The sequence below is a fragment of the Anopheles ziemanni genome, chromosome 2, assembly GCF_943734765.1.
Source record: "Anopheles ziemanni chromosome 2, idAnoZiCoDA_A2_x.2, whole genome shotgun sequence".
NCBI classification, from domain to species: Eukaryota; Metazoa; Arthropoda; class Insecta; order Diptera; family Culicidae; genus Anopheles; species Anopheles ziemanni.
This window is the reverse complement of record NC_080705.1, coordinates 64246340-64256276: the sequence shown is the minus strand read 5'-3', so window position 1 is coordinate 64256276 and position 9937 is coordinate 64246340. Positions and strand designations below refer to the sequence as shown.

The following is a 9937-nucleotide window of genomic DNA, read 5'->3' as shown; positions in this document are numbered from 1 at the left end:
GAGCGTTTTAAAAAAAAGCCTAAGAAACAAAACTCTATTATAAGAAGCGTTTCTTCTGCCAGTTTGCCTAGCGTTCTTCATGATGCGTTTTGCATTGTAACGGCATTCGGTAACCTATGCATGGCGCGTGTGTGTATATATATAAAGTGGTTTATGTTGCACGTCAGCATCCTTGCCGTTAGCTACCTCTCGGTCCGATTTATCTAACTTGGCGCTCAGTTTGATAAATGCGATTAGATATGAATGTTAACGCACGCAAGCGAAGGGGCTATTATAAACCCGTTTAAATGGTTTGCACCTCGGTTTAACTCGGGTGCGGCTTATCTCTACTCTTCCCCCAACGTCCACACGCGCACACACGCACACGCTCCTGGGTTTTGGTATTATTTTATAGGCATCTCCTCCTCCTCCTTCAAACGGGATTACACTTGGTTAGAATTTGGGTTGTTTTGGAATCTGCTTATCTCAAGCGTGGGCTGAAATGTAGAACTTCCCTTAATGGATACATGTCCGACGAGGTCTTCAAGAGTCTGCTGGACATTCCCTCTTTTCAGTGAGTGGGCTGGTATAAATATGCTTATTATCTTCCGTGTATAACGATCTTCTAGCTGGTTGCCCCTCGAAAGCCCTATTTTAGACATTATAACATTCCACTGTCGGCCAGTAGCTTCTAATCTCTACCACCTCGATCACCCCTCGATACTCGCGCCCTTTCGTTAGTCCGGAACGGTGTGTGGAACACTTGACACTTGTCTAAGGAGAAAAGGCGCATGGTTACATGGTGAGTGTTTAGTGGAGCGTGTTGCGTTTGTGTTCATTCTTGCCTTCGCCCTTCCCGATCCCTATATTGGCTAAGCGTCTCGTTGCGTTGCGAGGAAAAGAACGTATTCTGTGCGTTCGGTCACTTTTCCTGCGAATACCTAGTGTGCGTTTTTAATTTTTGCTACCCTCTTCCGTTTTTTTTTTCAGTTCAAACCCTGCGCATTCCGTATATGGTTTTTGTTTTTACAAACAGATATTACACTCTCCTTTCTCGTTCTCTAAAGCCAAACGGGAAGAAAATTCGTACAACTAATTCGCTCTTTCATTTGTGCACAAAATGGCGGTTTGGATGAGCCGTGTCTCGTCACATTCGCATTTTTCTCTGTTTATCTCTATCGTTTCAATCTTTTACGTTCTCGGTCGGTGAGCAATATTACACCCGAACGTAGGTAAATCAAGCTCTGAAATCACAGTAAGAAATTAGATGCTAAAAATACACTGGTTTCACGTATGTGACGTAGAAGTAAAAATTGTTATAAAATAGAAGACAATACAGAACATTAGTCTACGTGGCAAAAGCATTTGTGTGAAGTGACAAGCAATTCTTTTTTTCTTCAATTAAATTTAAAGGAACATGTTTGCACGTTGATTTGATTTGATGAACTGACTTAAAAACCACATTCTGAAAACATTGAACATACATTTGTTTAAAATAGTTTAAAATAATCTCGAAAAAAATGTACATTACGTTAGGAAAAACCACTTGCCACTTATCGTGGCACTTGTTGAACTTATCTCGATAAATCAGTATAAAAGCCACCTTGCTTCCCGAAGGTCTTCTTCTCGACTTCCGACTTGATAATACCAACTGACACCGCCATTCTGTGCCATCCCTTTCCGATAAAGCTCACTGCACTACATTGAGTTGGACGAGTTACTACAGCGAAATTTGGCGATTAAGTCTAAACATAAATGAGCACTTTGATTTCCTTTCGAACATTGTTCCACCCAGGTGTGGGATGTAAACACACACACACACTCGCGTACAGACACGGGTTTGTACGCCGCTTACACTATGATCCTAAACGACTAGGGAGCTGCTGGATAGCCCGGAGTTCCTACTATGCTGGATACGGTATATAGCCCTCCGTGGTGTTAATGCCCTCCTGGGTGTATTGAGTTAGATACTTAGCGTCTACGCGATCAACAATATATCAGTAAGCAACGTTCGGTATATGCATCCGGCCTGTCCTGCCCGCCGGCTTACAGGTTCGTCTCCGTCCGATGGGGATTGATGGGGTACTTGTTGCTACCGGTTCGGGTGTGGTAGTTGCCACCACCGACGGTCCCCAGCCCCCCGCCCGTCGGCGTCATACTGGGATAGGTGCCGTGGGGTGTCTGAGCGACGGCAGTGCCCGGAAATAGGCCCTTCGTCGATGGGGCCGGCCTCAGCGGTTCGTCGCGACCCTTGACACTGGAAGCGGACGAAGAAATGAGCGACGGTCGCCGCGTGTGCACCGTGGACCATTCGTTCTGCTTCAGCAGGAACTGCTTCACGTTGTACTCCATCTGGGCCAGATCGATGCTGTTGCTGTCGTCGTCGTCGTCATCAGCGGCGTTGGCGGCGTCCCCGGCAGATGGTGGAGGTGGCTGAGGACCGCCAACCGACTCCACGAGGCACTCGGTGTGCGCACCGTCCCGGAGCTGCGGGCCCGATGTGCTGTAGCTACCCTTCCGGATCGCCCCGGACGCACTGGAAGCCGGTGGACACTGGAAGGGAACGCCCGTACTGCTGGAGGCGGTACCTGCCGTCGTTGTGCCGGTGGCGTTGCTATTATAGTCCAGCATCAGACCGGCGGTGGCACTGCGATGCTGGAACCCACCGCTAGACATGCTGCTATGCAGGGCGTTATTATATCCATGCTTGGCGCCTCCGACCTTCACAGCGCCATTCAGTTGAGCAAACGTCGAATTGGGAGGGTTATGGTGTGGACTATTATTATTATTGTTGTTGTTGTTGTTATTATTGTGTGGACCAGTCTGAATGTTGCATCGGGCGAATGTTTCCCCTCCAATGTACGATCCAAGCGGCTGCGTGGAGTTGATCCGACCCATCCGGATATCGCCAGCCATCGCCGTTGGAAGAGGTTTGCTCTGGTCCGCGTGCGCAAGGACGGATGTACGGGCGGAGGAAGTCTTCACGGTCGCCGGGGGATTGTTGTTCAACGTGTCGGTAAGCAACGCCGCTCGACTAGCTGCCGGTTCGTGGTCCGACTCCGTGTGGCTAAGGTTCTCCGAGTTGCCTAGCTTGGAGTTGTTCTGCACCCACTCGGCCACGCGGGACAACTGTTGGCGACGCAGGATCGCACTCTCCTGAATGTCGATCTCGCTCGAGATGGAGCTCGATTGGGTGCAGGACTTCTTCGACGTGACGTCCAGCCCATCCAGTTTATTCACGCTTATGTCGAGCCTTGGCGGCTTGGGGTCGAGCCGCGTTGGGCCCAGCTTGGTGTTGATCAGCAGATTGCTCACCTCCTCCCCGATCGTACACAACCGATCGGACGAGTGTGGGCTCGTGGTGGTACTCATATTGCACACCTGCTTCCCAGCGCCACCATCGCCGCCAGCGGCATCGTCCACACGACCAGCCTTACTGCCGTCGATCAGGTGCCCATGACCTTCCGCAGTATCGCCAACTCCAGTTCCAGAACCTCCTACGGTCGCTGCTGTCACATCACCCACTCCACCCTGCTTGGAGGGCGTCTCCACCAGCTTTCCCAGCACACCCGATTCGCCACTAGAAGAGGCCGCCGTCGGCAGGTTAGTAGTTTTGATAGCACCGTTCAGTCCGATCGATGGATCGTCGTCCAGCAGCAACTCCTCGTCGAGGAACTTGGCTCGGCGCGTGTACATCACCGGCGTCGGTGGCTTCGAGTCCACTCCCTCAAGCGCATCGTCGATGAGATTGTCCAGCAGGATGTTGCTCGAACCGTTCTGTATCCGAAGGGCGCAAATTCGCGGTCCGGACATCTTCGGGTTTTCCGCCTACAAGTAAGAATTATTGTTAACGAAAGATCTCGAAAGTAAACGCACGTACTCAGCCTACCTTGATCGTTTTGATGAGGTTCCGGTTGAAGATCTCGAACATCTTCGCACCGTCCTTCTCCGGATCTTTGCTGCTCGTGCGACTCCACAGGCTGTTGGTACTGCCGACGGTGTGGTAAAGGCCACTGCCGACACTTCCGCTTGCCGACGCCGTGCCGTACTTGGCGCCCACCTGGTTGATCGTTCCTTGGCCCGCGTACGTCGACTTCGGCGTCGTGTGGCTTCCGCTCATCTGGTCCGTGTCCTTGATGATGTACGAGGGTGAGTCGTGCGAAAACTTAGACTCGTTGCGGGTCGCCGCTGTTTGAGGCGGTGCAGGCGGTGGTCCACCCCGCTCCGGCGGTGACTGCGTTAAACCGCAGCCTGGGATAGTTTTGGTGGTCGATTGAGGCGTTGGTGGAGGCGGAGGCGTTGGCTTTTTGACACCAACGTGCGATGGAAGCTTCGCGGAAGCGTACGGAGTGGCCGGATTGGTAGGCTTGCCGAGAAGCAGCGGCGCGTGAGGATGATCACCCGGTGATGGACCGTTGGCGCTGGAGCGGTCGTGCGTCGCAAGCCGATGGTGCCCCAGGATGGGATTTACCATCAGGTCGTCCTTTTTCGTCGGCGGAAGTAGCATCGTAGCGAGTGGATCGGTACCCGTTTCGGCTAGACTGTTTGTTTCCCCGTTGGACGTGGCGTTGCCCCCGGATGCGTTGCCTCCGCCCGTGGGGGACACCTTGTCCGGCGTGGTGAGATAGTCAGATACACTGCTCTTCGTCTCCGAGATGACGCTGTCACTCGATTTGATCAGCTTCATGATGTACGGACTGTTGTTGTGGGACGGCGAGTTGAGGTTGCTGTTGCAGCGCAGGCAGAGCGAGTTGTTCGTCTCGCCCTTGATGAGCGTCTGCGTCGCGACGCTGTAGTACTTCTGCTCGCTGCCGAGCAGATCGGCCAGCAGGAGCGATCCCTCGTTGCTGCCGGCCCCGCCGTCTCCCCCGCCGGGCACGTTGCGCGTGCAGACGCACGTATCACAGTGTTTGATCGGGGTGCCGAGCAGCAGGGCGTCACTCGACTTGAGCTCGTCCTCCAGGAACCGCGCCATCACCGACGGTGACACGACATTCTGCCCGTTCGGGGGCGCCACCGAGCGGCTGTCCCCGAGCAGACTGTCGGTGGAGTTGGCGGTGTTGGTGTGGGCGCTGCCGAGCGGCACTAGTGTGGCGTCCTGTGGCGAGTGCTGCTGCTTACTGCCGGCCGCCTGCTGATGCTGGTGCTCCTTTGGCTGCCCGTCCAGGTTGGCGTCTGTATTGGTTCGGTTCAACCACCACGGGATACAACAGATTGAACCGTGCGAGTCGTGGAGGGAGACGAGAGAGAAAAATAGGTTAATCAAAACGGCAGTGGAAGTGCTGGTGTGACTGCTTCTGACAAAGAACAGCACGATTACGACATTTAATCTAGATTAACATGCAACCACTCCGTGGTGCCAAAGGCTACTACGAGTTTACATTTAGCGCTACTCCAAAACAGCCTTCCGTCGTCCGGTTTCCGGAAGGAAGCAAGCAACTACTAAAATTATTCTTGCAAGGTCGACCTGAAATGAAACTGCCGTAAATCAGCAAACGGTTGCCAGCTTCGGATTTCCTTCACTCCTACCAAGTTCGACCAAGAACTTGAGCGTGTCCTCTCGTTCGACACTGCACCACTAAACCGCTCCCGTGTGCATTCGGGTGAGAACTAATGAAACATTCCTTCGGTCCGTCCAAAAAACCGACGCGTGCTTGGATGGTCCATTGTTTTTCCTCTTTTTGTATTGTTTTTTTTGACTTGGTTGTTTATATTGCTTTGAGCTTTAAGGATCGACCGCTTTGCCGTCCTCCTCCGATAGTATGGCGTATGGTTCTGGTGGGTTTGGTGGAGTATTGATTTGTTCCGTAAAAGCAGCGATGGGATACATTTCGGTGCTCTGTGTACGTGTACCTTCCGTTTCTGATTTTCGGCCGAAAACGATCCCGCCAGCGAGGGTTTAGTGTGTGCTAAATGGTTGGCCCTTTTTTCGCATGATGTGCACGTTTTCAGGCGGTTCCGGGAGGAATTGTTTTAACAGTTGAAACGTCGATTGGCTCGGTTGCGTTTGTGAAGTGTTCAACCGGGGTTGAGCCGGAATACCAAAGCACACAAAACGGATGGTCGAAAGAAAAAAACGGCACAACACAAAAGTTCCCGAAAAGGAATGACACGGACATGTGAACCCGGTGTAAGACCGGTCGGTTTGACGTTAGAAGTAAAGAAAATATACAGTTCTATTAATAAACGTTTCGGGCGTTCGATCGGTCGTCGCCCGTCATTTCAAGCTTTCCTTCGCTTTGTTACATGCTTTGCGGGCGGGTTGGAGAGGGGGCCTCGACCTCTGACGAGTCCTGACCGGGCACGCGAACCTCGCAAACCACGTCCCTGGTTCCGGCGAATGGACGAAGGAGGAATAAATGAATCGAAAATACAAAGCGCCACGAAGAAGCACGCGACTCCGGTCGGCAAAACGGTTCGCCGGAGCAGGAAACTTCACCTCCCCCTGTAATGGCGGCACCGTAAACCGCGGGACCACCCAGGGGTTCTTAAGGGGCACATTAGCGCAAGCGGCGGGAAACAAGCGGACGGACGGATCAACGGTGCGGAACTGAGCGCGGAAGGAAAGTGAAATACTAGACAGGAACCGATAAATTGGTGCACACCATACATTATTCTGCCAGTGGCCTACCGTCCCCCTCTAGGCTCCACCATCCACCCACCCAAGAGCCAGATCCTGACCGGGCGATTACCTCCCGCCCTCTCTCACGAAAAGGAGCATTTTCACGGGCGTTTATGGTAATGGGGAAAGTTTCCCCGAGCAACATAAAATAAACTCCGCTGGGCTGCACATGAATTTTTGCAAAACTAAAACAAAAACGTCCGTACCGAGTCTGGTGTGCCATTTTCGTGTAAGTTGTGTGTGAGTGTCTGTGAGCTAGGGTCTCCCTAAATAAATAATCCCCATTCACCAGTGTATCTTCCGTGGGACGCATAAATCCGGAGTGATTGTTGTTGACAGTCGTGGCAATAATTTAGCCCCCGTTTGTGCGTGTGGATGGGTGGATCGGAGGCAAGCCGTGCCATTGATAGCGATTTTGGACTTGTTCCGGACGATAAAAATACCAGTAACAGTTTGCTGGAGTTCATGTGATTTTAAATTTATTTTGAGGACTCAAAACTACAAACTTCACAAAAAATCCACTGAATCGAAATATACCAACTAAGCGACGTTGGCCGCTGGTTGGGAAACACTGACCCAAACAAATATCAATGGCAGATTCGGGTGATTATGATAAACCGGGTCGACACTACCGGCTCGCCTCTCGTGCGGCAGAGGTTTTGCATAATCAACACTGATTTACCTTTAAACTTTCGGGGCACAAGTTTTCCGGCATTCGGGTTCGTGGCCTTTTGTTTGTCTTTCTGCAAGCCACCCAAAACAGGCAAACAGGGAAAGTAGCAGCTGGCTGCTGGCGAGAGTTTTGTAGTGCAAATAGCATGTGGATGGAAAAGTTTTGTTCCGGCGGGCGGATGAGATGATCCACCGAAAACGGTGCAAGCAGACAAATCACTCCTTCCGGAACAGGCAACCACACACACCCACGGGCATCAGATGATTTGATTAAAATGAAATTATGGTAATGGGTAAATGGTATTTATTCATCCATTCATTTGGTTACCATCCCCCGGCTATCCATCTCGGACGTGAAATGGATTTTCCTGCAAGGTGCAACGATCCAGCCATCCAACTAAGGTAGTTTCGGACACTGTTTATCCTTGCAACATCGATGGATTTGGTACGCCAGCGTCGGTAACAATGCACACATCTGCCCGTAACGTTTACATCATCATCGTTCCGGGAAACCATTAGCCGTAATCCCTTTGCCCGGCGTGCTTTTTGTGCTCTCTGACCGTGCCGTGTAGCGAAACAACGGGATGCTAAAGTTCTGAACCGGTAGCATGTTTGTCAGGTTTGTAAATAATGGATAGTAGCACCATTTTAAATCCGTGATAATCGTACAAAACAGAAAACTTGTATAACAGGACGAATCGGTGGAGAGTACAGACGAAATCATATGAAATTATTTGCATTTTGCAAATCTGTAAATGTACTTCAAATGAAAACTTTTTATAGTATTTCTAGTGAAATCTTGGCCAACAAAAGGGTTACACAATCCCTTTCGTGGAAAAGATGAAATATAAATTTCGTTCGAACGTTTTTACAAAATGAAAAGCTCTAATATGTCTCCCTTCCAAGTAGGTTTGACAAACACAAAGATATCAGAAACACTTTTTAAGATACAAAATGGAAAAGAGCTTTTTAAATTTTTGTTTTAAATTTGAGGGAACAAATTAAAATGCTTTTCCAAGGAACATTCGAAAAATTTGCATCAACTGAACCAACATTCAAGAATGGATTTTAGAACGAAACTATTTTTCCCCATTTACCGAGGTACTTTGCCTCCAGTAATGGTAAGCTTTCCACGGTTGGACGTTTGATAATACACTCGAGAATAGTTGTGTTGTTCTTTGAAAAAGTAAAACATTTCAATGCAAGAGTTTCTTTGAAAGCTTTAATTTGGTTGACAAACTGAAGAAGAAAGCATGACCATCGTTTTTGGACCATTAAAAAAAGATTCTTGAAAGTTTTGCATCTGTAACCCAGATTAATTCATTAATACAGTTAGCGAAGTTTTTTATTAGTCCATAGTCGGTGCCATTGATTAAACGAATATGCAATAAAAGAAAGTTGTTCTACCACGAGCAAACCACGGAAAAGACAGCAAAATGTAATTTTCTACTGGTACAGCGACCCGATTACGGTAAACAAAACTAATTCTACTTACGCCACTAACGGATCCTTACATACTAAACATACTTTTAACCTTCTACAACTAACTACGTGCTAGGTGGTACTACGAACTAAAGATGTGAAGAAAGTGTACTTTGTGCATAATTTTCATCCTGGAAGCGCGTGCCAACATGGATTCTAGCGTACCCGCTCTTCGTTTGTGCTACCTTCACGTGCAAATACGAACAAGGAGGCTTGGGAAAGGAGAATTTAGACCAGGTATTGTGCAGTGACAGCCGTGGCCGTGCATTACGAACTGAAAAGGGCGTTACGTTAAAGGGAAACATGAAAGCTTCTTCGGGAGGTGCAGGAACTTTGTGCCGCATCCTGGAATATGTCGTTTCGGTGTGGCGAGAAGGGACAAAAAGCAAAAGAAAAAATCAAAACACACACACAGGAGGAAGGAAAAACTTATTTCACCGAAGGGAAAATGCAACGCTCTAATTAACGCAAAGCATGGGACCGGACGGAAGGTAATGAATGGAAAGTTTTCATAATGACTACGCTGAAACCTAGCGACGATAAGGGATCTTGGGATAATTGTTTCTAGGAAAAACGAAAAAAGGGTAGTTCTTTTTTTTTTGGAAAAACTGCACTGATTTTCAGCACCCGGTGGCTTGGAAAAGGGGAGCAAGTGTAACAATCGGAAAAGTAAATACTGGTCAGAGGCACGCTGGCAAACGCGGTTGCAAGATAATGGAAATTAATGAAGCTGAATGCTTTAGCATAAGTACGGGTCAGTTCACTAACCAGTGGGTGTCAGGGTGTTTGGAGAGGAAAAAAAGTGTGGAGGAAAAAAAGCAAAATGGATAAGAGAAGAGGTCGTGGGGAAAAAGTGTCGCGAGCTAGTGGAAAATAAATTGCGAAGAAATCCAATTTATTATCTCTTTAAATTGGTTTGGGAGAATAAGTGTATGGCCGCCGAGTAGATCAACTAAACCGAACGAAATAAGGATACGAACGAAGAAGGGTGTAGTGAAGTGTTTGGAAGGACATATAATAAACGAAGAGTTTGTGTGTGTGTGTGTTTGTGCAGAGGGCTGGACGTGTCTAACACTACTCGGTGCTGATGACGGAGGTCGCTGTACGCCAGAGGTTCGTCAAGCATATTTACAGCCATCGTACGGCATGCAGGCAATGGCAGGGCAAAGGCAAAGGGCCGCA

General features: G+C 49.2%; 1 protein-coding gene across 1 annotated transcript; it reads right to left on the bottom strand.

Moving 5' to 3' along the window:
• Positions 1 to 2025: 2025 nt before the first annotated feature.
• On the bottom strand, positions 2026 to 6824 carry LOC131294087 (nuclear pore complex protein DDB_G0274915-like). Its single transcript, XM_058322134.1, has 3 exons — positions 6808 to 6824; positions 3869 to 5276; positions 2026 to 3807 (listed from the first exon to the last, which is right to left on the bottom strand). Exons 1-3 carry the CDS (start codon positions 6822 to 6824, stop codon positions 2026 to 2028), a joined length of 3207 nt encoding a protein of 1068 aa, XP_058178117.1.
• Between the last annotated feature and the right edge of the window lie 3113 nt (positions 6825 to 9937).

Excerpts from the sequence above, each read along its gene's own strand:
- LOC131294087 (XM_058322134.1), bottom strand. Across the intron at positions 3,808-3,868 it reads ACCTCATCAAAACGATCAAG|GCGGAAAACCCGAAGATGTC; the intron begins GTAGGCTGAGTA and ends TCTTACTTGTAG.